This window comes from Cynocephalus volans, chromosome 13 (genome assembly GCF_027409185.1).
Source record: "Cynocephalus volans isolate mCynVol1 chromosome 13, mCynVol1.pri, whole genome shotgun sequence".
Lineage (NCBI taxonomy): Eukaryota > Metazoa > Chordata > Mammalia > Dermoptera > Cynocephalidae > Cynocephalus > Cynocephalus volans.
Window position 1 is genome coordinate 28,096,926 of NC_084472.1, and position 27,938 is coordinate 28,124,863.

The 27,938-nt window shown below is 39.3% G+C and overlaps 1 protein-coding gene across 4 annotated transcripts in view; it reads right to left on the minus strand.

Moving 5' to 3' along the window:
- TRAPPC8 (trafficking protein particle complex subunit 8) overlaps window positions 1-20,519 on the minus strand; it is an 85,030-nt gene extending 64,511 nt beyond the window's left edge. For 2 of the 4 annotated variants that reach the window (XM_063077214.1, XM_063077213.1), the window contains exons 1-2: window positions 20,018-20,519; window positions 12,869-13,063 (exon numbers count right to left, since the gene is read on the minus strand). In XM_063077214.1, coding sequence (XP_062933284.1) covers window positions 12,869-13,063; window positions 20,018-20,174 — 352 coding nt within the window. In that variant the 5' untranslated portion in view covers window positions 20,175-20,519. Of the gene's footprint in view, window positions 1-286; window positions 345-12,868; window positions 13,064-20,017 lie in introns of those variants that run through there. The other 2 variants (XM_063077215.1, XM_063077216.1) reach the window with 2 other exon arrangements.
- Window positions 20,520-27,938: the final 7,419 nt, after the last annotated feature.

The following is a 27,938-nucleotide window of genomic DNA, read 5'->3' on the forward strand; positions in this document are numbered from 1 at the left end:
TTCCTTCTTATCAAATAGGATACTGCCCAAACAGTTACTATTCAAGGACAATACCTACAGTCAGCAGATAACATTGTAAGTGAAAAGTAAATACAACACATAATAGATAATAGGATAGATAACAAAAGGTGAAAAGGCATCACCGGACCCCCCTCATTATATAAAAATTAGACAGACATGTTAATTGGGTCGAATATGAAAAAGTAGTAGCTAAGTGGAAAAAAAGATAATAGGCAAGGATTAGAGTGAGAATAATCTGAGAAACTAAGATCACCACAAGAAATACCTGTATATAACGAGGATTCTTTCAATTCCATCAATGTGTCTTTCCAATTACTGTACCAAGGAACACTAGCTTTAATTGACCAATCTGATGAAGAAAACATGGCACTGTTAAGCTAGGTTTATGAAGTAAATATCTAACTTCTATTTCTTAAACAGAGCCACACACATGAAAAGTATGCTAACTCACATTAATGGTAAAAATTAGAAGCATACTTCTGGATATACAGAGAATTAATACCTTACTAAAATAGATAAAATCACTTACTATAATCTCCAAAGAAAATTATTCTAACAAAATTTTACTAAAATGAATTCAGTACTTCATCATTCCTATTCCTCAAGGCCAACATAAAAAAAAAAGCTGAAAGGAGGTGCCATAAAGTAAGAGAAGAAGCTAAAGAAGCCAAAAAAGAACTTTTCAAAATCAAAATCAAGATGGCAGAATAGACAGTCCCCAGCATCACTCTCTTCCACAATCGACCAATTTACAACTATTAAAAAGCAAGGACTGCCAGGATAGGGCTACTAAAGCTCAGAGGAAAAGGAGGAGAGACCTAGAGATTTCATGAAGGTGGGAGAAGCCGCAATGAGAGAAAGGAGAGACCACTCTGACCATATTGAGCCCTAACCATTTCAAGGTTGGCCCTGTTGAACACACAGAGCAAGAGCTGGCAAAAACCACTGCTGTACCCTTTGTGTGAAGTTACTTGGAGACTTCAGGAGAGAGGAAGGCCTTGGTGGCCCCTGCCCAGCAAGACCATTGACTGAGTTCCCTTGGACCCACATAGGAGCGAGGAGCAAAAGACAACCAAAAAAAGGAGCCATTCGAAGGCTGGGGAGTCACTGCAAGGGACTGACACATCGCCCGCCCCATGGGAAGTGTTTGGAGTGTGGGCAGTGGGGGAGATTGGCCCACTGGGGGACTACTGGGGCACAGTGTGGACAGCTGATCTGCCCGCCAATCAGCACACACCTACTCAGTGGAGACTGGTCAGGAATATAGAACTGCAGGGTGTGCAGTGTGCTGAAAAGACTCAGTCTCAGACTGGAGTTTCCACACAACCCAGGTGTAGCGGACCTCACAAGACCCAGAAATGCTTACAAGGTCAAGAATTAAAACTTGAGCTAACACAAAAAGCCTTCCCCAGGGAATCAGCGCAAAGCAGCAATTTAGCTCAACCACAGGGCTGAAGTGCTGGTCCCCACAGGAAGTTCCACCATTTTAGAAACAACCAAAGGACAACAAATTAGTTCCAGTGCAGAGTTTAAGTGGTAGGGGTAGCTAATATTCCAACAAAGTGAAAGAAAACACAAAACACCCACAGAGCAGAGACAAAGTTCTGATATTAAGCAGTAAGGGTCTAACACCACCAAAGAACACCTATAAAACCTAAAAGAGCAGGAAGCCTCTCCCCCTCCCCAGCAGGAGTGGGGTGGGGAGTTGCCAAGGGCCTCAGCCACGCCCCTCCCCCCAAGTCTGCATCTAGCCCAGCAACCACCACACTGCAGCTAGAAGTCCCCCAAACCCCCAAGCCAGGGTGGGGGTGCCAAGGGCCTCAGCCACACCCCCAACATCAGCATACAGTCCAACAACCACCGAGCCATCACCAGGAACCCCCCAGGAACCCAAGCAGGGGGCAAGGGATGGGGGACACAGGCCTCAGCCATGCCCCCCCCACCCTTCACAACCTGGCCAGCAAAGGAGCTGGCCATGGACCTGCCCTGACCCCCTACCCCATCACTGTCCTCCTACCCCCCTTCCTGTTCCCCTCCCACTGCTCCACAACATCTCTGAATGGAAAAAAAGTAATTAATAATAAACAAATTTTTTAAAAAAAAGAAAAAAAAGAAACTATTTCCTTCTCGTATGTAGTTTATCCTAACCACTTGGGATTCTTTTAAAAATATGCCTAAAGAGTTCAGTTATAGTAGTGCCAGCACCTGTTTTTAAAAGCAAATAGCAATCAATCTCCCTTATGTGGAGATGTTGGCAGGGACCTGAGAATGCAAGTAATATAATTAGATAAAATAATTTCTCACAATCAAATCCTAACTACATTGTTCCTATAAACTACCTACCAAACCACTTTAATAGATTGTTTAAAAAAATAAATAAGGCCTCCCCAGTATACAGATAGGCACTCAGTAGATTTGAGAATCCTTCTCTGCAGAAACTAAGTAATCCCAAAGAAAAGAACTATGTGTCATGAAAACCAGGCAACCCTCAAGCCTACTCAACAACCTCACCACCCAATAACGAATTCCACTAACTGATAAGCTTTTCTTATGCCCAGTCAGGGTTCTAATGCCTCAATTTGAAATAGAAAATAATGCCACAGGCTCATCAGACATTTGAGGAAAGTTTCCAACGTGAAAAAGATAAAAACAAACAAACTGAAAAAATACTGTGAATGAGAGAAGAAAGCTTAAGATAGAAGAAAACTTAAAAACAGAAAGAAGCCAACAACAACTTATTAATGTCCTCAGAGTTAAGACATCCACAACATGAAACAAGAACAGCATGGCACAAAAAAGGAAAATCCAGAGAACAAGAAAATGTCTCCAAAAAGAAAAAAATAATTCAATAGGAAGGTCAGAAGATAAAGTCAAAGATATCCCCTAGAAAGTAAAACAAAAAGACAGATGAAAAATATTGGTAAAAAGATAAAAACATTAGAGGATTAACTCAAGAAGTTCTACATCCAATTAGCAGTAGTTCCAGAAACAACAGGGAAAGCAACGGGGAAGAAATAACAAAGAAAGAATATAAGAAAATTTCTCAGGATTAAAGAGTATACTATATATGTAACCAGACTGTGGAAAGGAGCTGCTCACTACGATGAGTAAATAAGGAGTTACAATGGGCCCAACATTAAATTTCAAAATAGCAGAGATAAAGCGCTTCTAAAAGTCAGAGGGATGGAAGAGAATATGTATCATAATGGTTTCCAACTACTTAAGAGCAATACTAAAAGCTGAAAGAAAGTGGATCAATTCTGAGTGAAATGATTTCTAATAACATATACAGTCAAACCATCAATCAAGTACATAAAATAAGAACATTTTCAGACATTCTCTTCTCAACAACTTTATTTTCCATGCATCCTTTCTCAGGAAGCTACTAGAGATGTCCTTCACCACATCAAGGAAATACACCAAAAAAGATATGAATGACAGTCTACAAGAAGAATAGAGAATGAAATCCTCAGGATGACAGGTGTGAGACAGGTGTGAAACAGGTATTGGAGAATAATCAGTCCAAGATGGAATATAACACTGTTTATCAACTTTTATCTCATTATTTTCCCCCCAATGAGCATTTTTAGACTTTTTTTCTAGTTGCTCCTTTCCCCCAACAAAAAAATTTTTTACATAATACCATAGATATATTGTGCATCTATTTATGCACCATGACCATTGGAGAGTCACAAACCACTGCAATATCTAAGACTTTTTGACCACCAAGATCCAATTTTCACTTTATCATCATTGGGAGGTGATATCATCTCCACTGAGAATGTATGGAATAGAAAGAGAGAAGATTTCTGGAAAGAGATCTTGATAAAAGGATTTTTTAAGAAATTAATCTTTCTGGGCTGAGCCCGTGGCGCACTCGGTAGCGTGCTGCGCTAGCAGCGCGGCGACGCTCCCGCCGCGGGTTCGGATACTATATAGGAATGACCGGTGCACTCCCTGGCTGAGCGCCAGTCACGAAAAAAAACAAACAAACAAAAAAAAAGAAATTAATCTTTCAAGTGAAAAATCTTATTGAGGAAGTTTGAGAGGCTAGCAAGAAAATAAAGGACTCTGAGCAAGATGGTCTTGTTTTTTGGGTTTTTTTGGCAGCTGTGGCCAAAAAAGGTACAGGGATCCAACCCTGGACCTTGCTGTAAAGTACCACACTCTAAAAACCTGAGCTAACCAGCCAGTCCAAGATGTTTTTAATGAAATACTATACATGAAAGCCAATTAATTGGTTCAGCAGTGAAGAAGTAAACAATATTTAGTAAACAATATTTGTAAACAGTGAATATTAACCAAAAATTGTGAAAACTACATTCGGGAAATGGGGAAAAAAGGAAGGGGAGTAAGTAAGTTAAATCCTCATCACTCATAACAAGAAGTCAATGAATAAAATTTAAGACTGATTAAGCCATAGACAGCCATATAAAAATATTACTTAGAAACACATAATAAGGAGTTTTCAAGATGGCGGTGGCTGCGGCGGTTGGCGTGGAGTAGGTGAGGTGGAAAAGGCGGCCACTGGGCCTCAGGCAGCTGGGAAACTTGTGGACCTTCCTCTTGCCATCTCTTAAGGGAGGACCGCTGCTGGTGGCCGGTCGTGGGGGGTGACCGCCACTTTGCCCCCGGCAGGAGAGGCTGCCTCACTTACAGGCAACAGCTTTGAAGTGTGGAGCAGGAAAAGAACTGTTTCTTAGCTGCAAAAGCGAGTCTCTAAACAGGCAACACGGCGCCAGGGCTGCTGTGGATGCAGACAGGATCCCAGAGACCGGGGCCAGCTGCCCTATTCAGGATTCGAGATTTCAGGCCGGCATTAAAGAAGATTCCTGGGAGCGCCCAAGCCGCGCCGCGACTGAACAGCCCGAGGCGTCAGCGGCCGAGAACAGCGAAGGCGGCAAACCAGAGACAGAGAGTGAGCACCCGACCTGGCACAGCACTGTGAGTGACCCCTGGCCCAGCTCTGTTTGGGGGGCTGTCGCCCACCTGGCTCCCGCCTGCACCACCAGGCCACTCACCGCCCCGAGGCTGCCGCCATTTTCCCAGGTGCTGGCAGCTCCGCCCGGCTCGGCCATCACTGAGCCTTCCCACTTGCTTGACCCGACCCGGGGCTTTCCAGAGCCTGCAGGCCGGCCTCCACTCCCACTCCCTCCGTGGTTCTCTGGCGGGGCTGGTGGCGTGGGGCAGCCCTGGCCAGTGTCAGGAGGGCAAGGAAGTACGGGCGGGCCGACTGTCACTCCACCACACCCTGGACTCCGGCCCCCGGTAAACTTCCTGTTACTGGGAGGCAGATACCATCTCTGTGGCCACCAGTTTGGAAAAAAGCCTAACGAATTTCTGGTTGGGAATAGTGTGGTAGGAGAGTTCCCAGGTCCGCTTGAACCTGCCAGAGAGCTGGCTGCAGGCGGGCGCTAGACTCGGTTTATACCGGGGGGATACAAAGGTGAACAAGTCCCGAGAAAGATCTACATAGTGCTACAAAGGTACCCAGAGCGACCGGTCGTCTGTGCCTAGCAGAAACCTGGTAGACTTCCTGGGCGAGGCGGTGCCGAGCAGGGTCTTGAAGGCCCAGCTGATAGACGAGGGGTGCAGAAGACACGCCCCAGCACAGCACAGTGCACACAGAGTGGGGAGACATGCGGCCAGGGAGGTGGAGACTCGACAGAAACCACACACCCAGTGGGGTGGCCACTGCACGATCTAACAGCCTGGGCCAGAGCACACGGAACAGGGAGAAGTCCTGCACAGGAAGTGATAGCTCAACAGAGATCACACACCCTGTGGTACGTGATCCACCAGCCCAGCAGAGTCCAAGCTGACCAGAAAGGTGGCTCCCCGGAGAAGCCCAAGACCCGAGGCAACCACACTCACAAGGCACTAGAGGCCAACTGAGCAGTCACGGAGGGAGCCATACCCATACGAAATTGGCAACCACAGCAACATCCTAGTTAGTCATTAGTCTCAAACCGGTGGACTGTGAAACCCCCTGCCACACTGAATAAACACCAAAAATAAGATACCAGAAATACAAAAAAATCAAGAAAGTACACCACCAAAAGTTAATAAATCTCAAACTCTAGATCCTATAGAACAAGAAGCCCTTGAAATAACTGACAAGGAATTTCGAGGGATAATTCTAAGGAAACTGAATGAGATACAAGAAAACTGAGCTAGACATCATAATGAAATGAGGAAAAGTATACAGGATCTGAAAGAGGAAATGTACAAGGAAATCAATGTCCTGAAAAAAAATGTAGCAGAACTTGCTGAACTGAAGAAGTTATTGAGCGAAATAAAAAACACAACGGAGAGTTTAACCAGCAGGCTTGTCGAAGTTGAAGAGAGAACCTCTGAACCTGAAGATGGGCTGTTTGAAATAACACAAGCAGACAAAAAGAAAGAAAAAAGAATCAAGGACATTGAAGAAAATCTGAGAGAGATATCAGACAACCTTAAGCGATCAAATATCCGAGTCATGGGTATTCCAGAAGGGGAGGAAAATGGAGATTCCATTGAAAACATATTCAACAAAATAGTGGCAGAAAACTTCCCAGGTATAGGAAAAATCACAGATCTTCAGATCCAGGAAGCTCAACGATCTCCAAATGTATTCAACCCAAAAAGACCTTCTCCAAGACATGTCATAGTCGAATTGGCAAAACTCAGAGACAAAGAGAGAATCTGAAAAGCTGCAAGAGAGAAGCGTCAAATCACCTATAAGGGAGCCCCAATCAGGTTAACATCAGACTTTTCATCACAAACCCTAAAAGCTAGAAAGGAATGGGATGATATTTTCAAAATACTAAAAGACAAAGATTGCCAGCCAAGAATACTCTACCCTGCAAGGCTATCCTTCCGAAATGAAGGGCAAATAGTATATTTCTCAGACAAACAAAAACTGCGGGAGTTCACTACCACACGACCTCCCTTACAAGAAATCCTCAAGGGAGTACTGGGTTTGGTTCCTGAAAAATAACTACCACTGCCATAAAAACCCAAGAAAAATCTAAACCCGCTAGTATAATAAAAATGGCATTCATGAAGAGAAAACAAGCTAACAAAAACACTATCTACAACCTAAGGAACCAAGAAACACAGAAACCAAACAGTAAATCAGAAAGCAAGGAACAAAAGACACCTAAGACAACCAAACAACCAATAAAATGCTAGGAATAAATCAACACCTTTCAATAACAACTCTTAATGTAAAAGGCTTAAATTCCCCAATTAAAAGACACAGACTGGCTGACTGGATCAAAAAGCAGGACCCAACTATATAGTGCCTACAAGAGACCCACCTCACCCATAAAGATTCACACAGACTAAGAGTGAAAGGATGGAAAAAGATTTACCATGCAAACAGAAACGAAAAACGAGCTGGAGTGGCTATTCTTATATCTGACAAAATAGACTTTAAACTAAAAACCATAAAAAGAGACAACGAGGGACACTACTTAATGATAAAAGGACTGATCCATCAAGAAGACATAACAATCATAAATATGTACGCACCCAATGTTGGAGCAGCCAGATTTATAAAACAAACTCTATTAGACCTAAAGAAGGAAACAGACACTAATACCATAATAGCAGGGGACCTGAACACCCCACTGTCAATATTAGACAGATCATCTAGGCAAAGAATCAGTAGAGAAACACAAGATCTAAACAAGACTCTAGACCAATTGGAATTGGCAGATATCTACAGAACATTCCACCCAACAACCTCAGAATATTCATTCTTCTCACCAGCACATGGATCATTCTCCAGGATAGATCACATATTAGGTCACAAATCAAGTCTCAATAAATTCAAGAAAATTGGAATTATCCCATGTATCCTCTCAGACCACAATGGATTAAAACTAGAAATTAATAACAAACGATACTCTGGAAACTATACAAACACATGGAAATTAAACAGCATTCTACTTAATGACATATGGGTCCAAGAAGAAATCAAGCAGGAAATCAAAAACTTTATTGAAACTAATGAAAACAATGATACATCATACCAAAACCTGTGGGATACTGCAAAAGCAGTATTGAGGGGAAAATTTATTGCATTAAACGCTCACTTCAGAAGAATAGAAAGATGGCAAGTGAACAACCTAACACTTCACCTTAAAGAACTAGAAAAACAAGAACAATCCAAACCTAAAGTTAGCTGATGGAAAGAAATCATTAAGATCAGAGCAGAACTGAATGAAATTGAAAACCAAAAAACAATTCAAAAGATCAACAAATCAAAAAGTTGGTTTTTTGAAAAGATAAATAAAATTGACAAACCATTAGCATGGCTAACAAAAAAAAGAAGAGAGAAGACTCAAATAACAAAAATTAGAAATGAAAAAGGCGATATTACAACTGATTAATCTGAAATACAAGGAATCATTCGAGACTACTATATACAACTATACGCCAACAAATTTGAAAATCTGGAGGAAATGGATAAATTTCTGGACACACACAAGCTCCCAAAACTGAACCGTGAAGACGTAGAAAATTTGAACAGACCAATAACAATAAAGGAGATTGAAGCTGTTATCAGAAGGCTCCCAACAAAGAAACGCCCAGGACCAGATGGATTCACAGCAGAATTTTACCAAACATTCAAAGAGGAATTGACACCGATTCTTTACAAACTATTCCAAAACACTGAAACGGACGCAAATCTCCCTAACTCATTCTATGAAGCAAACATCATCCTGATACCAAAACCAGGTAAAGATATAACCAAAAAAGAAAACTACAGGCCGATATCCTTGATGAATATAGATGCAAAAATCCTCACTAAAATACTAGCAAACAGAATACAGCAACACATACGTAAAATTATTCATCACGATCAAGCGGGATTCATCCCAGGGATGCAAGGTTGGTTCAACATACGCCAATCAATAAATGTGATACACCATATTAATAAACTCAAACACAAGGACCATATGATCATCTCTATAGATGCTGAAAAAGCATTTGATAAAGTTCAGCACTCATTCATGACAAAGACCCTCTGTAAGTTAGGTATAGAGGGAAAGTATCTCAACATAATTAAAGCCATATATGCCAAACCCACTGCCAATATCATCCTGAATGGGGAAAAGCTGAAAGCTTTTCCTTTAAGAACAGGAACTAGGCAAGGATGCCCACTCTCACCACTCCTATTCAACATAGTGTTGGAAGTACTAGCCAGAGCAATCAGAGAAGAGAAGGAAATAAAGGGCATCCAGATTGGAAAAGATGAAGTCAAACTGTCCCTGTTTGCAGATGACATGATCCTATATATCGAACAGCCTAAAACCTCTCCAAAAAAACTGCTGGAATTGATAAATGATTTCAGCACAGTAGCAGGATACAAAATCAACACACAAAAATCAGTAGCATTTCTTTTCTCCAATAGTGAACATGCAGAAGGTGAAATCAAGAAAGCCTGCCCATTTACAATAGCCACCAAAAAAATAAAATACTTAGGAAATGAGTTAACCAAGCAGGTGAAAAATCTCCATAATGAGAACTACAAACCACTGCTGAGAGAAATTAGAGAGGATACAAGAAGATGGAAAGATATCCCATGCTCTTGGATTGGAAGAATCAACATAAGTGAAAATGTCCATACTACCCAAAGTGATATACAAATTCAATGCAATCCCCATCAAAATTCCAAAGACATTTTTCTCAGAAATGGAAAAAACTATCCAGACATTTATATGGAACAATAAAAGACCACGCATAGCCAAAGCAATGCTGAGCAAAAAAAATAAAGCTGGAGGCATAACACTACCTGACTTGAAGCTATACTACAAAGCTATAATAACCAAAACAGTATGGTACTGGCATAAAAACAGACACACGGACCAATGGAATAGAATAGAGAATCCAGAAATCAACCCACACACTTACTGCCATCTGATCTTTGACAAAGGCACCAAGCCTATTCACTGGGGAAGGGACTGCCTCTTCAGCAAATGGTGCTGGGAGAACTGGATATCCATATGCAGGAGAATGAAACTAGATCCATACCTCTCACCGTATACTAAAATCAACTCAAAATGGATTAAGGATTTAAATATACACCCTGAAACAATAAAACTTCTTAAAGAAAACATAGGAGAAACACTTCAGGAAACAGGACTGGGCACAGACTTCATGAATACGACCCCAAAAGCACGGGCAACTAAAGGAAAAATAAACAAATGGGATTATATCAAACTAAAAAGCTTCTGCACAGCAAAAGAAACAATTAACAGAGTTAAAAGACAACCAACAGAGTGGGAGAAAATATTTGCAAAATATACATCTGACAAAGGATTAATATCCAGAATATATAAGGAACTCAAACAACTTTACAAGAAGAAAACAAGCAACCCAATTAAAAAATGGGCAAAAGAGCTAAGTAGGCATTTCTCTAAGGAAGATATACAAATGGCCAACAGACATATGAAAAAATGCTCAACATCACTCAGCATCCGGGAAATGCAAATCAAAACCACACTGAGATACCATTTAAGCCCAGTTAGGATGGCTAAAATCCAAAAGACTCTGAACGATAAATGCTGGCGAGGTTGCGGAGAAAAAGGAACTCTCATTCATTGTTGGTGGGACTGCAAAATGGTGCAGCCTCTATGGAAAATGGTATGGAGGTTCCTTAAACAATTGCAAATAGATCTACCATACGACCCAGCCATCCCACTGTTGGGAATATACCCAGAGGAATGGAAATCATCAAGTCGAAGGTATACCTGTTCCCCAATGTTCATCGCAGCACTCTTTACAATAGCCAAGAGTTGGAACCAGCCCAAATGCCCATCATCAGATGAGTGGATATGGAAAATGTGGTACATCTACACAATGGAATACTACTCAGCTATAAAAACGAATGAAATACTGCCATTTGCAACAACATGGATGGACCTTGAGAGAATTATATTAAGTGAAACAAGTCAGGCACAGAAAGAGAAATACCACATGTTCTCACTTATTGGAGGGAGCTAAAAATTAATATATAAATTCACACACACACATACACACATACACACACAAACCGGGGGGGGGGGGGAAGAAGATATAACAACCACAATTATTTGAAGTTGATACAACAAACAAACAGAAAGGACATTGTTGGGGGGGAGGGGGGGAGGGAGAAGGGAGGGAGGTTTTGGTGATGGGGAGCATTAATCAGCTACAATGTATATCGACAAAATAAAATTTAAAAAAAAAAAAAAAAAAAAAGAAAAGAAACACATAATAAATATTAGAGGAAAATACTAAAAGAATTGGTGGGGCAGGGAGCAGATCACCGTCGCTTTTTCCTCATATGTGTCTTTAGCATTATGTCTACATGCATATATCATTTTGATAAATTGAATTTTTTAAAAGTAAAAAGCATGTGGCCTTTGTAAGTTAGAAAAATATTTGCAGTACAAAAAGACACTTTTGTTTTTTAAATATGATGGGCAATCCCTGTCTGTGCCCTCTCAGTCCTCCAGCATACCAGATATGCCATATCTCTATTGTAACGTATTGTGATTATAATGTATTATAAATAATAATGTTCTATGATTACTGATCAACATGGCCTCTCCCTACCATCTCCAATGCAAAGCATGAAGCAGGAAATCAGTAAATATCTGTTGCATGAAAAACAAAAATGTTAAGATCCTGTAAAATAGAATCACAAGATTAAAGGTCTGAGAGGCCTTAAGAAAGAATCTAACCAAACTCTTGTTTTCAATGATGGAAACAGAGTCTCAGAAACACTAAGTGACTTATGCACACTAAGTGACTTATGCAAGTTATCCAATTAACTAATAGTTATATAGTAGTATAAAAACTTAAGACACTCTGGCATTTAATTCATTGCCCTTCACAACACAATACTGATGACAGGAAAATAATAGTTCAAAATCCATTACTTTCGCAGAGAATTATCTACATTTTTGCCTCATGTTGAAAACATTATGCCAGGAACTGCTCAAAATATGTATCATAAAATTCAGATTATTTTGATTGGTAAAGATAACCATAATATTCTAAACTTAAAATTATCAAGTTAACCCTATCTTGCTGGAATTAAAATTAATGGCAAAGAAAGAAGAAAAATTATGGAACATTTAAGCAAAATAATTCTACAAATATTTCTAAGTATATTAAGTGCAACCCACTAACTTCACGACCTAAAACATGCCATTTAAGTTCTCTACATATGTTAAAGAAAATCTTTAAATATACCATTAGAATTTATTAAAGTATTAGATTATAAATTATACTGGCCTAAAAAGACTATTTTATTAAGCTGCTGAAATAATTAGGTGATGTACTTTCAATCTTTTCCAATCACATCCTTCAATTAGTTAAGACTTTTCAGTATTAAAGAGTCACACCAAATACTGCTAACTCACTTTACATAAATTTGTATATATTTCACCTACCATTCTTGTTATCAAAACATTTTCTATTCAGATCAGATTAAGAAGCACTCATAAAAGACTATATATTTATACATATTTTATAAACATTTCCTCCACTTAATACCAAGCAAGATTAAAATACAACAAATAATGCTTTTTATTTAATTACAATATTATTTACATCACAAAAGAATTTTTTTTAATCTACTGTTAGCTCTTTCATTCAACAAATATGTATTATGCATATATTTTAGGTATTACTTTAGGTACTAAAATAAAATAGCCAAAGTTCCTGGGACTGTTTTTCAATACTACTCCCAGGCTCTAGCACTCAGTAAGCACTTAAATATTTGTTAAATGATCTCCAAGTCACAGAATTACTTTTTCTAACAAAGAAAATTTTCATTTAAAAAATGATAATAAACCTTATTACATACCACTGATGTTAAGGTCATAATCTCCTGCCGTAATCACATTAGCTACTAATCCTTCTGCAGGCTGACTGCTAGAAACAACATCATTCAATAGCTTCCGAATGGCTCCAGGCTGAGGTGGTTGAGTGATAATGTTGCTTACTGCTATCTTCAAATTTTTAATTATGTGAAGCTGATTATTAGGATCTCTCATATGAACTTCAAAAAAGAGAGAGAGAGAGAGAGAGAGAACTTGAAATTAATTCTACACAATCCATAATAATCCAAAATTGGGTTGTTTATAAACAAAAAGGATACTCAAATCAGAAACCAGAAATTCCAAGTGGAACATTCTCTTATATACCAAAAGGGCTAGCTAGTCTATTTACCACAGGATTCCTTCCTCTCCTAAATGCTACTGCTCACAATTTCCTTATTGCAGGTCCTTTCCTTTCTCCTATATTTGTAATTGCTAGAAACTACCACCCATACCCAATCTCTAATTCCCACATCACACTAAGGCTGGTCTAGGGTAACATAGGTCTATGGTATCAACACCAAAAATAGTAAAGAAAAAGAAAGGGGAATTAAATGCTACATGTGCACTTCCTTCTGCTTTCCCTGGTCTTCTGCCTGCATTCTCAGCCCTTAATTCACTATCATAAAAATCCATGCCCACTCTGGAGCAAATATTGATGGTCGGGGAGGATGTCCAATGTAGGGGCAGGGGATATATGCGAACTCTCTGTACTTTGTTTAATTTTGCTGTGAACCTAACACTGGTCTGAAAAATAAAGGCTACTTAAAAATAAATAAATAAATAAATGCCCAGACCCTTTCTCCTACACCAATACCTCCTGCCTCCACCCTGCTACAGTCCTTGCTTCAGCCTATAAGACTTATAACCACTGGTTAAGAGCTTCAGGACAGGGAATAAGTTCTGAGGCTGTTGTAGCAAGAAGACAGTGCTCACAGTCCACAGTAAGAAATGTGGGCATATTTTTTCATATAATCAGACAGGATAATTAGTTTCCATAGTAGTATCAGAAGCAGTCCACTGTACTGATTTAGGACCTAGCTTTTGAGGTCAGACTTTAATTTAAATCCCAACCTACTACTTATCTACCCGGTTATCCTGAATAACTTTTCTGTGCTTAAACTTCCTCATCTGTAACATGTGATTAATACCTACTCCACAGGGTTATTTTAAGGATTTAGGTGAAATATCATTAGATGAGATAGTAAGTATAAAAGCACTAAGCACCATGCCTGACAAAAAGTGATGGAGGCAGTATTAGCAGCAGCAGGTACAACATCCTCTATTCAAACTGTATTATGGGTCATCTTATACAAATAGGAGACCACTTTGGATAACTGGTTTTGGGTGCTTACCCATTTAAAAAATGACACTTTTTTCTCCATGGAAAATACTTTATACCAAAATCCAAGCCTGCCTATATTTTAAATAAAGTTACAAGCATAAAGACTGTCTTTTTAAGTTTCCTATGTGTTCTCTCTGTTGATTTCTAGAATTTTTAATTAAAAATATGACATTCTATACACACACACACACACTTTTTTTGGGGGTGCAGCTGGTCAATAAGGGGATCTGTCAAAAATATTTTCAAAATACCATATGTGGCATGGATATTTGTGCACTTGCTGGTATGGTATTGACAACACCAAGGTCAAGGGTTCAGATCCCTGTACCAGCCAGCCACAAAAACAAGTAAATAAATAAATAACAGATGTACAAAAAGTATCCAAGCAAATTCTATCATAATGGTTGCCTATTATGAAGGAAGGAAGGAAATGGGACTAAGGAAAGGTAGAAAGGGGACTTTATATCTATAATGTTTGGTTTCTTTTTAGGAAAAAAATAAAAAGCAAATATGACAGAGGGTTAATATTTGTTAGTTCTGGGTGATGGTGAGCTGAATATTTCTTCTGTAATTGTTATGTTTTCTAATTTAAATAAACACACACAGGCCTCTCTCCCTAGTTAAACTTCCCGGCTGGTCAAATCATGAACAAAGAAACTAAAAAAAATTTTAAAATAAAAGAAAGAAAGAAAAAAGAAAAGAAAAGAAATGGCAATACTATGCTGCATTTCTGCTATCTCTAGTGACATACTGTACAAGTATTTTCCTTAAAGTTGGTCCATAATTGTCAAATAACATTAAGTAGCCATGTGTGGACTAAACCTCCCTTTGGCTATCAACCTTTTGGTGTTCATAAGTGTTAACATAAAAGGGTATTCTAGTTTTGCCCTATATTCAGAGTGGATTTATCAGTTATTAGGTAATCCTATGGATAAATTCAGAACTGAGTTAGGTGTGGCAGTCAGCCTCTAAAATGGCCTCCAGCGATCCCTATTTCCTTGTATTTCACACTCTCGTGTAGTCCCCTCCTACATCCCATGGTTAGTGTGCGTGAATTCAGCAAAAGCAAAAGTACTTCACTTCTAAGATAAGGTTTTAAACGTTTATGACTTCCATCTTGGGTTGTCTCTCTGGTCACTCACTCTGGGAGAAGCTAACTACCATGCCACCAAGACACCCAGAGAGCCTATGGAGGCCCAAGTGGCATAGAATTGAGGTTTCCCATGTGGCCAATGAAGAACCATGGCTTACCAAAAATCATACAAATGATATTAGAAGCAGATCCTCCAGCCCCAGATGACTATAGCCCCTGCTGACAGTTCCACTGCAATTTGATGACAGACCCTGAGCTAGAACCACCCACCTAACCCCACTATCAGATTCCTGAGAAACTGAAAGATAATAAATGTTTTTGTTTTAAGGGACTGAGTTTTGGGGTAATCTGGTACACAACAATAGATAAGTAATACAATGGGACATCACAGAACCAACCTAATAAAGGGGAAGGCAAGAACTAAGAATTATTAAGAGAAACGCTCTTAAATCAAACACAAAAAATGCAAAAGCCTCAGAGCTAAATAACTATATTAAGGCTTCATTAAGATTATAACATCACAAAAGGTGTATTTATATATCATATAACATCTCTATTTCAAATGAATTTCAGCTCTACCATTACCTTACTTTTGTAAATTACCATATAAAGCTAATCTCTTGAATACTGTATTATGAAGTTACATTTCCCAGAATGTGCTCCATGGAACACTGATTCCACAAGACAGTTAAGAGTTGTTTCTGAAAAAATGATACCGTGTTCAAATAAATCTGGGAAAATACTGGATTAAGTTTTTAAAGGTCTCTTTAGAGCAGGTCTTCCCAGAGTATTTAATGTACTAAATGACGTAATTCTCACAAACACATGCTCATTAAGCAAATTCACATGACCACAAAAACCTTTTTCAGGGAGCATCTAATACTTTTGGTGCTCTATGAAAAGTATTTGTAAAATGAAATAATAATATCTTCTATACTTTTACTTAACACATAAAGCGTTACAGTATACAGAAATCTTCAATTGCTGAAAAAGATCAGAACTTGCACAAAAATGACACAAACAACATGTATATCTAAATTTTGAAAGTCAAGGGTCTGGATCCCTGTACCAGCCAGCAGCCAAAAGAAAAGAAAGAAATTTTGAAAAGTAGACTTGAATTTTATTCAAAGTTTGGTACTTGAAAACCACGGAGATTAATCACCTAGGGAGTTAAATTCGTGAATTTTTTTTTTTTTTTTTTTTTTGGTGGGTGGGATCTGAACCTATGACCTTGATCCTGTCACCTTGCTGTTAGAAGGCTGTGCTCTGAGTAACCAGTGAAATATTTCTAATCAAAAGAAATTTAAGAAAACTGCAGGCATTAAGTATCCTTCAAAGGTTACTTCCTAGTCTAATCTGCCAGTTTTCCTAGTTCATTCAGAAACTATTAAAGATTTACATAAAAATTGCATTCTATTCTTTTTAATCCCTTAAAAAAACTTAATCATTTTCAAAATAATATATTTTTCAAAAATGAAAGCAACATACTTTCAAAAGTTAGTGTTTAAGTGAAATTTTCTTAAAACTTATAAAATGTCTAAATGACATGTTGAAACATTGTTTAGAATTATCAAAGAACTATCACTAAGCAAAAACAATAAGGCTTGCTTAATTAATACTAACAACACTACTCTTTGAAATAAATGACCAGTGGAAATTCTTCAAGAAATATTAGGATCACAAAATTTGTGCCGAACAATGACTATATTGTCTCAAACATATATCAGGCATAGCAATCAGAATAATATATTTAATAACCATTTTTAATATAATGTTAAGAAATACTCTTCGGGTTTTAAAAATGTGTCTAAGGAACCTAAAATGGCTCTCTGTTGTCTAATACATAGAGTCTAAACTCTGTTTTCAAGGCCCTATGCATGAATAGTATCCAAATTTGTTCTATCAACCCTCTCTTTAGTTTAGCTTTAAACCACTGTTTTTCTATCAAAACCTAAAAATAAGTCTCCTAAAAATACTTGGCACTGTATTTGGCACTACTTGATATCTCAATAGTCAAAGCAAATTTTTATCCTAAATTTAAGCAGACCTGCAGGCTAGAAATGGAGTCCAGTCATCTTTTTTTTTTTTTTTAACATTCCTTTCTACTAAGGAAATTTTACCTTGTTTTAGTTAGTCGTGTTCTTAAATTACATTTCCTGAAGTGATATTCTCATGTCTCATTGCCTTAAAAAAATCTATCTTTGAGGAACCCCTCACACTTGAGACAAAAAAGTAACCTGTTCTGCACGGTAAAAAAAAAAACCTAAATTTTATCTACCAGCAAAAAACTAAACCAAGAAAAATTAAGCCCTTTTTGCCAAATTTCTAATGCCACCACCACAGTCCACATCCTAATTATCTTGAAGTTTAAAATTTAGTATAATGTTGAATATACTAATTATCCTGATTTGAACATCACATATTGCAGTTGATATTCATTCAGTACCCCACAGATATGCACAACTATGTTCCAATAAAAAAAAAAGTTTAAAATTTACATAAACTACTATGTATCCTTACAAATCACACAACTCATTAATCTCCCAAAATTTCATACCCTTGCTCTAAAACCTATTGACTACCTCACATTTACCATTAGATATGAAATCCAAAATCCTCTTCATAGAACTCAAGCTCTTCTTTATCTAAGCATCCTCCCTTACTATTCTGTACCAGCAGGGATAGTGTTCTCACTGTTCCCCAACCACTTAATCAAAAGTTGTATTTTTTGCCCATACCATTCTAACCTCATCCCCCTCCTCAGCAGGGAATGATCGTCCTCATCCCTTCTACCAACTCTCTACCTATCCATTAATGCCCAACTTATTATACTCCTTCCCCTAAATCTTTCCCAATCTGCAGAGGAAAAGTATTCTCATAAAAAGCCTCTATTGCTGCACTGTTCAATATAGCAGGCACCAGCCACATGTGGCTATTGAGCACTTGAAATGTGTCTGGTCTAAATTGAGATGTAATGTAGTGTTAAATGCATGCCAAACTTCAAAGACTTAATAACAAAGAATATAAAATATCTCATCAGTATTTTTATACAGATTATATGTTGAAATGGTTAACAATTTGGAAATACTGGGTTAAATAAGATACATTATTAAAACCAATTTCACCTGCTTCTTTTAATTTTTTAATGTGACTACTAAGAATTTTTAATTATATATGTGACACATTATATTTCTATTCAACAGCACTACACTCTAGTGTGAACAAGTAAGTCTAAACATCGCCATGAGATAAGATGACTTGATGATTAAGAACACAATGTCTTGAATCACACTGCCTGTTTTTAAATCTCCCCCAAATGTAAGAGGATGGACAAGTTAACATTTCTACAGTCAATGTCCTCAAATTTAAAATGGCGATAACAACACAGGATTCAATGAAGACTAAAAGAGAAAAGCTATATAAAGCAGGTATCGGGAAACAAATTACTATTCTTTATTTACAAAATAGGAAAGGGCACACATATCAAAGTCAAACTGGTTCTCAAGTGTTTGGGTTTAAGAATTTATGAATATAGGGCACTCTGTTGTCCTTGTTAGTACAACATTGGAGGAGCTGAGACTGATAGCTAAGGTACAAGCTGAAGAAAATCTAAGAGTTCCGAAACTTTTTTTTTTTTTTGAGGGCATTCTCTCTCCTTTAATTACAAAAGCAAACTTGTAATGGCGGTATTCTCCCAAAGAACACCTGTGGCATGTAAATACATGAATTTATGATACATTACTGTATTTTTGTGGAGAAGTCAAAATAAACAGGTTTATTATAGAACCCTTCATTTTACACAGACCTTAACAAAGAACTTTACTTTTACTTTCCTATGTTCTGTTTGCGACATGCTGATTAAACTATACTTGGAGTTTTATTATGTTTATTTCTCCCTAATAAAAAAATCTACAGTTGGGAGAAAAAAATCTACAGGTAGCTCCTCAATAAGAGAAGACACATTTCTCCCTTTAATTAAACTTCTATCTGAAAAACCAAATTTTAGGACTCTTCCATCTCCATAAATCTAGATAACTCCAAATATCTAGGTTAAATTAACCACAACTTGTCCTTACTCACTCATCCTTCAGGCAAAAGGCTGCTGCAAGTTTTACCATTTATATAACACTTTTTATTTTCTTGAGAGGTTAAGCAAACATTGTATAACTAAGAAAATGTTTAAACGTTCAAAGAAAAGAAGTAAAAAAGCTAAACAGAAGTTTAGACAAAGATAAGCCTCAACGCTGGAAGAACGTAATATTCAAGACAACTCTGAAAGTACAGTTTAACAGCCAGAGGAAGATGACAGGTCCTTCTTACTCCTAGACCCCGTCGGTCTAAGTGGCAGCATTTTCCTATCTTACTTGCCTTGCAATTGCCTAATTCCTTCCCTTTGGCCGTTGAGAGAGAACGGTCTCAACGCCCTTCTCGGGGGTTCACGTTTTTAATTACTTAACGACCCTCCTTTTCCGAGGAAGAAGTGCCTAGAGAAACTGGAGGTGAGGACCGCGCTGTCTTGACAACCTCACTCACGGCCCCTCCTCCAGCCGTCACCAGAGGCACCGCGGGGCTCCAACCCAGGCGCCACACCACTAGCTCCGGGATATAAACGTCCTTCTCTCCCCTGCCAGTCCCCAACTTCCTTCTCCCGGCCACGGCTTTGCGGGAGCGCAGTGAAAAAGGGAGGACACCACATACCCTCGGAAGTAAGGCGAGAGAAGGGCTTAAGCAGCTCCGCGAAGCTGAGGTGATTGAGACGAGTGAGCCGCTCGGCTTCGTCGCTGCACAGCGCGGCGACACACGGGACGAAGGAATCCGGGATTAGCTCCTGCACTGATTGTACACACTGGGCCATCGCCGCGGTAGAGGTAGCGGCGGCGCCCGCCCTTCGGCCCACAGTCAGAGCTGAACCTGCGGCTGCAGCAGCTACCGCCGCCGCCCGCCGGCCTGGCCCGGCCGGGCGGGGCCCCGCACAGGAGCCTAGAGACTAAGGAATAAACGCTGCCGCCTCGGCTCCCGGGCACACACCACTGACCCCCTTCCCGTCACCGCCGCTCCTCAGCGCTCGCCCCGGCGTCCTCGCATTCCACCCTGATAGGTGGAGTTGCCGACCATCGCCATTGAGTCCTCCCGACGGCAAAACCTTGGTCACTGCCTGACCGGAACCGCCATGTTGAGGCCGAACCCTGACCGACCGGCAGTACTACTCCCGGCAGCCCCCGCGCCGGCCCCTCACGTGACTGTGTCAAAGTGGGCGATAGGGGCAGGCGAGAAAGCTGAGGAGAGGGAAGTGGAGAGCGACGGAGGCCGGATGGGAGGCTGAAGCCGGAAGTACTGTGACGGGTGGGCCACCCCCCCACTGGGCGGGGCTGAGGGCGGGGCTCCTAGCGCGGTGGGCGGAGCCATGGTGGGAAGGCTTGATACACTGGACCGGTTTCTCATGCTCCTACTTGGCAGAGCTTCGCAGGTGCTACCCGCAAGCGTGCAGGTGGGAGCTCGAAATAGGTGCTGTCATAGTGTCAGGGGCTCCGGCTCGCTATCCACGCAGGACCGGCCTATCTGGCGCCCGAAAGTCTCTCCCTGGCAGCAGTGGGCAACTGATGTAGCTTGGCGGGGCTACCTGCCCGCTCGCTCCGCCCTTCCCACGGTCGCCGCTGGAGAGGCAAAGGGCACCTGCTCACGGGAGAGCGTATGCTGCCAGCCGGGTGCTTGGGGGTTTCGCTGGTTGAACACAACCATGCTTTTAGAAACGGACTGCCAGTGTGGACTCACCCATTGGCAGAAACGTGTGCTGTTGTGGGTGCTGCAATTAACACAAGTGTAAGAGAAAACTCCTGCGCTACTGGATTTTTGTCGGTCGCAGGGAAAGCATGTGTCTGCAGACGTCCGCGATGTTAGTCCGCAGCCTCCTCCTTCCTAAACTCTGCTAGGGTGTTTACTTCACAGCGGTGGAAGTACAGGAAGCCACTGTTTATGTACTGTGTGGAGTTCTAAACTGGCTTCCATTCCTAGTTTTTATTTTTATAGATTGTTCCTATAAATAAGCAGAAGTGAATAAAAGGTATTTTACTATTGTGTAACTCAATTGTGTGAATTCCTTCTGAGTTGTATGCCAAAAATATAATGCAGGGAAAAAATGTAACACTTCGTCATGGTTTTATGGTGCCTTGATTAAGGGAGACTTCCTCAAAATCAGTATCTCAAATTGTCCGGCTTTTTGGCACCATGGTAAAAAGTTATGACAGGTGAGAGGTATGACTCTCTCCTAGAAATTGAGAAATGGGAGTAGGAAAGAACAATAGAGCATAAGGACATGATGCCTTGGCAAGAGATTAATTTAGAAAAGATAACAAGTGCACGTTGAAGATCTAGACATTCTTTTCCTTAAAACTATCTGTGCCTGAGCACCTCGTGGAAATTCTTCTTGTATCCCCAGGGGTACATTTAATCCCTTTTGAATGCTTCTGACCTCAATCCCTTATTCTTTATGAGACTCTCATATGAGTGTGGCTCAAGTTATAAGGAACTTCTTTTTTCTTTGTATCAGAGCTCCTGAATGAAAACATACTACATTATCTAGTACCCAACTAAAAATAAAAGTTAAATAGGCGATTTATTGTTATGCTGCAGGTAAAACTAGCTGTATTAGACTCTTAGAGAGGGACTTTCAAGGGTAATTTAGCCTAAATAGATTTTTGAGATATAGTTCACATATCATAAAATGTATCCCTTTAAAGTGTATAATTCAGTGGGTTTTAGTATATTCAGAAAGTTGTACAACCATTACTACTGTCTAATTCCAAAACATTTTATCACCCCAGAAAGAAACCAGGTACCCATTTGCACTCACTCTCCACACTCCCACCCCTCCAGCCCCTGGCAATCACTAATCTACTTCCTGTCTGTATAAATTTACTATTCTGGACATTTCGTATAAATAAAATCACACAATTCGTGGCCTTTATGTCTGGCTTCTTTCACTTAAGAAAATATTTTCAAGGTTGTAACATGAATCAGTACTTCATTCCTTTTTATGGCTGAGCCTAAATAGTCTTATGCACTGTCTTTGCAGTCTAACACCATGTCCACAGTGTGTGCAGTGAGTAACTTCATTGTACAATCTTTTTCTTTCCTAGTCTATCCTGGTTTCTTCTTTCTTTTGGCAAGGTACTATTTGAATTGTGGAAACCCCTTAAGTGAGATGATATTTATGCTGGCCATAGTAGCAGACCTTTTGGTCAGAATTTTTTCAACATCAGAAGGAAACAAATTAAACTCACACTAGTTTAAGCAAAGAAGGGAATTTAATGGCTCATGTAACTGCAGGTAAAGTAAGATAAAGCTCACACTAAAAAGGGAAGAATTGTGAGAATAAGGGCTTCAGGGACCAAAACCCAGGACTGAGCACCAGCAGGGTTCTTTCCCTCTATCTCTCATCTCTAATTCTCTCTGTTTGGCTTCCTTCTTTGGGAAGCCATTCTCCACATTGTAGGGTCTGCCTGCATGCCGGGATCATATCCTCTCAGTTTAACAAATCAAGCAGAAATGGAACCCCTCATTCCCAGCATCAATAGAAGTGTATCAGTCCCAGAGAATACTTCTGATTTGCCCTGCTTATATCACATGCCTTTTCCTGAACCAATCAATTTCCTGGGGAATCGGCAATATTACTAGCCAGGCATGGGTCATATTTCCACTCCTGTAGGCAGGGAGATAGGATCTATTACTAGAAAAATGTAGATGGAAAAGTTTACAAGCCAGACAAAAGCAATACTCATTATACACCACAAACTACTGATTGGTTTATCAAGCATCCACACATACACTTCTTCCCATGTATATATGATTCCAAGAATGCCTCTACTCAGTAATTTCCCCTTTAAAACTGAAAATAGGCTCATCTTCTACCCAAAGGCAAAAAAGCAAAAATCACATCCAGTCACCACCCCCCAGTTCCAAACCCAGGGATCTCTAGATGACATGTGCTCTTCTTGGTCAAGTCTGAAAGTGGATCTTCATGGTCCTACTACCAATGGCTAATTTTAAATGAAAACAACCCCAGTCAACAACAGTGGAGGAGTATAGAAAACCTCAATCCCACTTTTAAAAGGAGAGATCATTCACGATGGTTACTGGACAAGGACAGCAAAAATTCATTCTCCAATCAGTGGAATGAATTCCATGGTCAGTCAATTTGATCTGCTCCTGCTCTTGCCTGCTTGGAGGATGTTCCGTAATTGATGTGCCTCAAGGCCATTCCAGAGAGAGGTAAGAAAGGTAGGGAAAAATATTCCCTCAAATCCTGCATCCACTTCTTGTCTACAAAATTATAAGGACTTGGGGATTATCTAAGAGTATTTTCTAGGATGGTTGGACACAATCACTTAAGACACGTGTTCTTTCCAGCTTGTTGGTCTACCATCTCCTAAGATGCTGTCCTCATCTACAAGATTAAAGCTCAGTCACTGCCATGTCTGCTTTCTAGCCTGCAGGAATGCAGAAAAGAGAATGGAAAAACACAATGTCTAATTATAGAAATGGCATTCAACAATTTCACTCACATCCCACTGGCCCCAATGAGTCTCATAGTCACACTTATCTCCAAAGGAGTGTTCCTTTGCCTCCCACAGATTTGTCATCCCTTTTCCCCTGGGTGATGGAGCCACAAAAGGATTACTCAAAGCCCATTTCTTCTGAGCAGTGAGAAGCCCTGAAAGGGGTTAATCTCCCAGAACCCTCAAGAGTGAGGCATTTCTTCCATTTTGGAAATTAACTCCAAATTGGGGTTCTCTTCCCACATTTATTCTCCAGACCAGGAAGTTTCAGGAAGAGAACATAGGTGGGGTTTTTGCTAAGTATAGTTTAACAAGTTTAACAATAGAAGCTGGTAACATTCTGTAAGACAAGCAAGGTGACCTTCTATAATGAAATTTTCAACAAAAGCTTGATTTTAGCAAACATTCTCTTCTTACAGCAATTTCCCAGTATCTTTACATATCAATCAGTAACCTGTCTGTCCTTTGAGCCAGACACCTTGCTGTGTTACAGTTCTCTATCTTACAACAGAGACTAGCCTGGGGAAAAAATTCCTGTCTTTTGCAAAGTTAACATTTTATATGTACTTTTAAGAGGTCAGGCCAAACCTGAACTGCAAGGCCTTGGAAAACCAGGCCCTGTGAAATGGATTTGCTTTATGTGTACTCCACAAAGGAGGCTGAAAAACATAGGAATGACGTACCCTGTAGGAGGCATTTGCATGGGGTCTAGGATATTACATATTTCTTGCTTCTCTGATTCCTCTGGACTTTGGATCTGTGTGCATCACATGCCCTCTGGACAATTCACTGTGTCCAGTAAAAGTGAGGTGCTTTGATTGGCCAGGACTTGGTCATATGCACACACTGGAGGTCAAGAGGACAGAGTCTGTCACAAAAAGCAGAAGATTGCCGAACAGAGTTATAATGATAACCCAAGCAATTAAGGACCTCTTTTCCCAGTACTGAAGGTGACACTCAGCTTCCTTCTCTCCCAAAGAATCTCATGAAGCTTATACTATGCCAGTGGGTTTATATTTTGATGTACTATGTTATCATTTGTGGAGAGTTTTATTTTGTATGTATAATGTTGTCTGTCTCTTCTGGTTGTCACCAGCATTCAAGTCCTGCTCTCCGCTCAGAAACAAAAGTCATCAGTCCCAAATGTTAGTGCAAGGCAGGAAGTTTATCAGAAGTCTGAGGAGACAGACTAGAACTCTCTCCTGCTTTAGGGTTGGGGGAAGTGCTTAAAGAGGAGCTGAGGGAATGGAACGTGGGAAATGAAAAGCAGGAGGGAGGGAGACACGCGAGGGGCCAGGTGCAGTCTCGCAATATTCTGTCTGGCTTCTGCTCTTGTCCTTGATGTTATCTCATGGTCCTGCTGGAGGGTGGACTTAACATAGCTTTACTGATGTCTTCCTTGGTTTCCCAGTGTTTGGATAGTACATGCAAGTCTGCAGCTCCAGGCTGGCTGGAAAACAACTTTACATTCATGTAAATAATGTCATTTTGCCCCTTAACCAAGGTTCAAAATATCAAATGGCCATAGGAAAAGAGGGAATTCAAAGAAATGAATGCCAAGGGAAAAAACTGTGTCTTTTTAAAATCTTTTAGAGCCCATGCAGTTTTAGGTCCCAACATGGCTTCAATCTTGTTCACTCCAACATGATGGCTGGAACAGTCAGGTTTAAAGAATAGACACTGAAGTCAGAAAGGCTTGGATCCAAAAGCAGCTCCCCTGCTTTTGAATAAAAATGTCACCATTATTTACCACCATGTATCAAGCACAGTGCTTTACCTACATTGTTTACTACTTCTGCTTCTCCCACAAACCCAGAGAAGTTTATATGTCACCGATTTTCAGATGTAGAAACTGAAGCACAGAGCAGCTAATTAACTTGCTCAGAGATAGTAAGCACTGAAGCCAGAAACAGAACCAGCTCAGCGTAACCCTAGAGGCTTGATCACTACCATTTCAATGTAAGTTTTCTTGTTCTGGAAGCACCTACAGAAATTCTAGTTTACAATAATATACACATGTTGGAAGGAAATCTGTTACTTTTGACAAGTTACTTATCTTTCCAGAGCCTCGCATTCTTTATCTTTAAGCTTAGAAAGATGAGACTAGAAGATTTCTTGCACTCATTTAATGAGAAGATGAGTCTCTCATCCTTTCCACTATTATTAAATGTCACTTATTTGAACAGCAGATGGTGCTATTGAGTATTTGCTTTAAAAGTAAAAACAATTCTAATTCCAGAGTATATAGTTCTCACGTGGAAGATATCAGAGCATCGGAGGTTAGGGAATGCCCTGAAAATATTTGTAGACTAAAAATTGATTAAGCTCAAAGATTTCATATTATATTACTAAAAAAAGAAAGTTTTAATTATGTAGTCCATATATTGGCCCACATTTTTTATTTTATTTACTTTTTTGGATGTTTTAAGAAGACTTATTAACATTAAAATTCTAACTAAAACAGATGGATTCATGAGGATGAATCATAATTACAATTTTGTACCTTGAGGCTCTTAATTCTGTTTTATTCTTATTATAGATGTTTAAACTCTATGTAAATCTTCCTCTAATTTAATCTTCAACAAGGAAAGATCTTTTATAAATATTTTTCTCCTTTATTCTTCTTAAGCAGGTGAAAATTTTAGTGTTTGGTATTAAATTATATATAAATACTGCCAAAAACTGTATTTGGATATGGAAAATGTAGGTATGGGGGGGGAGAATATTGAACATCTCAATTCCAAACAATTCAATAAGCTTTTTAATCCTCTAGTTTTAGACTAAAAATTAAATACACTGTTACATGCTATATTATGGATTGGTAACATAGACCCATGATATTTTTTATTATTTTTTCAATTGACAGATAAAAACATATATATGTTTATGGTGCACAACATGATCTTTTGAAATATGTTTGAAATACATTGTGAAATGGCTAAATCAAGCGAATTAACGTATACGTTACCTCACATACTTATCACTTATTTGTGGTGAGAACACTTAAAATCTACTATCTTAGCAATTTTTAAGTATATAATACATTGTTGTTAACTACATTCACCATGTTGTACAATAGATCTCTTGACCCATGTTTTCTGTTTAGGAAAAATTACAATCTCATTTTACGTGTGAGGAAATAGTTCTAGAGAGGTAAAAGAGCTTTTCCAAGGTTATATGCCAGTTAGGCACACAGCGAGAAACAGCTTCTGTTTCCTGACTTCCAGTCTTAAGAACTTTTCACTATACTTCCTTGGTTCATACATTATTATAATTTGTTGTAGGGTTTGGTTTTGTTTTTGGCTCCTCCTTATTTATTTAAGGCAACAGATATTGTTTTAATGAGTCTCTCTTTATAAATGTCTTTAATTTCTAACACATTAAAAATTATTTTATTTACATAAAAATAAAAGAAATAGTTACAACTATTAAGCAGTCCCCAAAAGCTGTGCACTTTTTAGCTAACTTGTTTTACAAGTTAAAAATACATGCAGTTTTAAAGAAATTAAGGAAGATTTTAACATACAGAAGGATATCTCATGCTTATGGATTGGAGACTTAAAATTGTTAAGAATGGCAATAGTCCCTAAATTGATCTACAGATTCACTGCAGTTCTTATCAAAATCCCAGATGGCTTCTTTGCAGAAATTGACAAGCTGGTACTAAAAAATGTATGGAAATTCGAGGGACTCAAGAATAGCCAAAACAAGGGCTGGCCTGTGGCTCACTTGGGAGACTGTGGTGCTGAGAACACTAAGTCAAGGGTTAAGATCCCCTTACTGGTCACCTTTAAAAAAAAAAGAATAGCCAAAACAATCTTGAAAATGGACCAAGTTGAAGGACTTACACTAACTGATTACAAACTTACTACAAAGCTACAGTAACCAAGACAGTGTGGCATACCAGCACAAGGACAGATACATAGGTCAATGGAATAGAACTGAAAGCCCCAAAATAAACCCTGACATTTAAGGATAATTGGTTTTTAAAAGGGTGCCAACACAATTAGACGAGAGAAAAATCACTTTTCAAGAAATGGTGCTGGGACAACTGGATATCTACA